At 55.1% G+C, this 4507-nt stretch overlaps 1 protein-coding gene across 1 annotated transcript in view; it reads left to right on the forward strand.

Annotated features, from left to right (window-relative positions):
* LOC107094248 (exostosin-1c-like) overlaps window positions 1-4303 on the forward strand; it is a 22806-nt gene extending 18503 nt beyond the window's left edge. Inside the window, exons 6-14 of the mRNA XM_015389764.1 lie at window positions 607-760; window positions 1563-1682; window positions 2323-2455; window positions 2588-2706; window positions 2903-2998; window positions 3070-3156; window positions 3223-3383; window positions 3614-3785; window positions 3862-4303. Coding sequence (XP_015245250.1) covers window positions 607-760; window positions 1563-1682; window positions 2323-2455; window positions 2588-2706; window positions 2903-2998; window positions 3070-3156; window positions 3223-3383; window positions 3614-3785; window positions 3862-4047 — 1228 coding nt within the window. The 3' untranslated portion in view covers window positions 4048-4303. The remainder of the gene's footprint in view (window positions 1-606; window positions 761-1562; window positions 1683-2322; window positions 2456-2587; window positions 2707-2902; window positions 2999-3069; window positions 3157-3222; window positions 3384-3613; window positions 3786-3861) is intronic.
* The last annotated feature ends 204 nt before the right edge of the window (window positions 4304-4507 follow it).

Genomic DNA, 4507 nt, shown 5'->3' on the forward strand with positions numbered 1-4507 from the left:
CCCGACCTCATCAAGGCCGGCCCTCGTTAGGACCCGACCTCGCCAAGGCCGGCCCTCGTTAGGACCCGACCTCATCAAGGCCGGCCCTCGTTAGGACCCGACCTCGCCAAGGCCGGCCCTCGTTAGGACCCGACCTCGTCAAGGCGGCCCTCGTTAAGATCCGACCTCGTATTTTATGTATTCAGGTTTGGTCCTTCAGACTAAAGAGTCCAAACATACAGTTTGAGTTTTATAAATACTCAGAGTGTGAGCAGGCTGGACAGACCTCTGTCCTCTGCTCTGTCCTCTGTCCTCCATCCTCTGTCCCCTGTCCTCTGCTCTGTCCTCTGTCCTCCATCCTCTGTCCCCTGTCCTCCCTCCCCTGTCCCTTGTCCTCTCTCTGTCCTCTGTCCTCCATCCTCTGTCCTCTGTCCTCCATCCCCTGTCCCCTGTCCTCTCTCTGAGCCATGGATGGAGATCATGTCTCAGTGAATGAGGAGCAGCGACTGTTTCCAGGTCTGACATGAGAAACAGGAATTATTTCCATCAGAGGATCCTTCATCCATCCTGAATGAAGCAGCCGTCCTTATTAGCAGATCCATCTTTAGCTTCACCTGCATTCAGCAGAAGATCTGACCCTCCCCCACCTGTTTCTGCTCCGCTGTGCGTCCAGGCGGCGTGCATCCCCGTCCTGCTGAGTAACGGCTGGGAGCTGCCCTTCTCTGATGTCATCCAGTGGAACCAGGCCGTCGTCGAGGGAGACGAGAGGTTACTGCTGCAGGTAAACACACCTGCAGCGCTCTGAGGGTCCCGCCTCTGCATGCTCAGCAGAACACCTGCAGAACACCTGCAGAACACCTGCAGAACACCTGCAGAACACCTGCAGAACACCTGCAGAACACCTGCAGAACCATGAAGTGTTTGGTTCTGCTGTTCTCAGGCCTTTATCCTCCTGACCGAACACCAAATAAATACATTTACAATAAAATGAGTAAATTTAACATTCATTCATTTATTTAATATATGATTCAAAAATAAAAAATAACTTTAAATAATGAAACAAACATTTTCAGGCTGATGTTTATTCTTTAGGATCAGACATGAATCACGTCTTAAAGCTGCACCGAAATAAAAGGAGCAATAAAACACATAAATAAATAAATTTAAAGAAAAAAAAAGAATGATTTCCCTTTATGCATCGATTTGGATAAAGAGAGAAGTGATAATAATCTCCATCATAACCAACATGCAGAGCGGCCCCTGGTGTCTATAGCAGCGGCTCCCAGGGGCCACGGTCAGCAGGACAGCAGAGAGACGAGCTCATTGGTCAGAAAATAAAAACTATTCTCACGGTCGGACAGAAAGCAGGTTTCTAACCGGTTCTGATCAAACAGAATCATAAAGTAGCTCTGATCAACGAACAGGAAATGGATCCAAACCAGAAAGACGTTTCCAGAGTCTGATTGGCCCCTCCCACAGCAGGAGAAGCTGTCTGTCCTCTGCTGTCCTCTGCTGTCCTCTGCTGTCCTCTGTCCACACGGAGCCGCACTCATCGGACTGTCCTCTTCTTCTTCTGTCCCCAGGTGCCATCCACGGTGCGGGCGGTACCAAACCAGCGGGTCCTGGAGCTCCGTCAGAGGACACAGATGTTATGGGACGCCTACTTTTCCTCTGTGGACAAGATTGTCCTCACCACACTGGAGGTCAGCCCGCAACCCAGAGAGAAGGCTACTGGTTCCCAGTTTGGGTGAAAACCAGTATGAGGTCTAAAGATCCAATAAGAAATTCTAGAAAGAAAGATTTGCGTCCCAGAAATAAAGCGGACAGAAGCAGCAGCGGCTTGAGGAAGAGGCTGGAAGGTGGTGGAACCTTCCAGCTCCAGGTCTCTGGTATCCAGGCCTGCATCCATCCTGTGATGCAGCTCTAACACACCTGAGCTAAAGGCTCCACCCCCTCATTCAGGTGTGTTCATGATGGGATGGAGCAGCTCTGGAGGACTGAGCACCTGCAGCCAGTAGGTGGCGCCCTCGCCTGCTCTCCTTCTGTCCTGTCATTGGTCAGAAGGAGCTGCTCTGCGTCTCCGTCCCTCCTGACCTCCTCCTCTTTGGTGTCACCGTTGGCATGGTAACCGTTTAGAAACATACCTCCATCTGCTGGCTCAGTCAGGGCGCTGCAGGAGGAACCAGAACCAAAGGGGAGCAGGTCAGAGGTTCTGGATGCAGGTCACAGGACGTCGCCATGGTGACGTGCTGATGTAGGCGACCTTCAGGCCGTGGGGGGGGGGGGCGCCGTCTGAACTGGAATCCAGCTGCTGACTGATGTTCCTCTCCTCTCTGTGTTCAGATCATCAAGGACCGGATCTTCTCTCACATCTCCAGGAACAAGTACATGTGGAACTCGCTGCCAGGAGGTCTGCTGGTTCTGCCAGAGTTCTCCACCCACCTGGCCCACTTCCCCTTCTACTACCTGGGCCTCGGTAGGCGCCTCCACCCGCCGCCAGCGGCCGGTTCTGATCCTCTCATTAGAACCTGTAGTTCTCCTCCAGGCGTTCATTCTGACAGCATGGTTCCGTCTGACCCGGTTCTGAATCGGTTCTGCTCTGTTCCAGGGATCAGTTCTGGTCACGAGTTCACCGCCGTCATCCACGCCGTCTCGCCATTGGTCTCCCAGTCGCAGCCAATCATGAAGCTGCTTCAGGTCGTCTCCAAGTCCAAGTACTGCTCACAGGTAAAGAACCGGACCTCCGGGTTCCGAGCCTCTGAACCTGGTTCTGTTCTGTAGCAGGTTTAACCGGCCAGAACCAGAACATTCTGTGTGCCGGTTCTGTTGGGTCCAAAGCGAAGCTGCAGCCTGTGATCCGGTCCAGGAAAGGTTCCGGTTCTGGTTCTGGTTCCGGTCCATTTAACACACGGTTCTGTTCCAGATCATCATCCTGTGGAACTGCGAGAAGCCCCCCCCCAGCCGCAGCAAGTGGCCCCCCATGCCCGTCCCTCTCATCGTGACGGAGGGCAGGAGGAAGGTGAGAGCCGCCGGCTGTGACATCACTTCCTGTTTGAGCGTCAGCTCCCTGACCCGCCGCTCTCCTTGCAGACCACCAGCCGCTTCCTGCCTCACGTCGCCATAGAGACGGAGGCGGTGCTTAGCCTGGACGAGGACACGGTGCTGCTGACCAGCGAGGTACGTGAGGACCACAGGTGGACCCGCTCGCTCGGAACCAGAACCGACCCGTGTTCTGCTCTGCAGGTGAACTTCGCCTTCCTGGTGTGGAGGAGCTTCCCGGACCGGATCGTGGGCTATCCTCCCCGGAGCCACTTCTGGGACCCGCTGAAGCAGGCCTGGGGCTACACCTCCAAATGGACCAACGAGTACTCCATGGTCCTGACGGGCGCCGCCTTCTACCACAGGTCCAACAGCAGCCGATCCATCAGAACCGCTCCCAGACCGTTGGTCCCAACCGGACCTCTGGGGTTATTTTAGTCCAGTTAGAAATCAAACTGGTTCTCCGTCACAGCTGGAGCTTCCAGAATCTGGTCGGAACCACAGAACCTTTAGAGCTGGTTCTGACATGTGGGGTCAGTTTTAGAGAGGAAGTGGTTCTGATGGACCTGCTGACGCTGTGCTGATGTTCCTGCAGGTACTACAACTTCCTGTTCTCCCACTTCCTGCCGCAGTCGCTGCGGGCGCTGGTAGACCGAACCGCCAACTGCGAGGACATCCTGATGAACTTCCTGGTGTCTGCCGCCACCCACCTACCGCCAGTCAAGGTGGCCCAAAGGAAGCAGTACAAGGAGGTTCTGCCCCCGCAGGTACGTCCAGAACCTCCAGTGCCGGCTGCTGTCTGTTCAGGTTCTGGTTCTCCCTAAATGTCCGTCTCCCTGGCAGGGCGTGAACAGCGCCCCCTGGGCCCACCCGGAGCACTTCGCCCAGCGGCAGGACTGCGTCAACGCCTTCGCCAGCTGGTTCGGCTACATGCCGCTAGTCCACTCCCAGCTGCGCCTCGACCCGGTTCTCTTCAAGGACCAGGTGTCCGTCTTCCGGAAGCGGTACAAAGACCTGGAGCGGGCGTAGCGCCAGGAGCCGCCACAGGGGGGACCTCTCTGGCCCGATCCCCTGGTTCTGGATGCTTCTGGCAGGACCGGGTCTCAGAGGGAAATGGACTCCAAAGGACAGTGTCACCGCTGCAGAAAGAACGCCTGAGGAACCGTCACTGGTTCTGTTGGTAGAACCCAACCAGAACCGCTGATCTTAAACAGATTGTTTCAGTAAAATATGTCAAAACAATAAAGAGGTTCCTGATCGGCCCGGCGATCCAACCTGGTTCTGGTTCCTTGCTTCTGTTCCATTAGAGGTACCAGAATATCTCGGCTTCACGCCGCACTGGTTCTGGAGAGGTTCTACATCCCTCAGCTCCGACTTCACAGGCGGAGTCCGTGGAACCAGCTGGAGCCTGAAGAAGTCGGAGCTGAGGGATGTAGAACCTCTCCAGAACCAGTGTGGCGTGAAGCCGAGATATTCTGGTACCTCTAAT

The sequence above is a fragment of the Cyprinodon variegatus genome, unplaced genomic scaffold (assembly GCF_000732505.1).
Source record: "Cyprinodon variegatus isolate N-32 unplaced genomic scaffold, C_variegatus-1.0 Scaffold472, whole genome shotgun sequence".
NCBI classification, from domain to species: domain Eukaryota; kingdom Metazoa; phylum Chordata; class Actinopteri; order Cyprinodontiformes; family Cyprinodontidae; genus Cyprinodon; species Cyprinodon variegatus.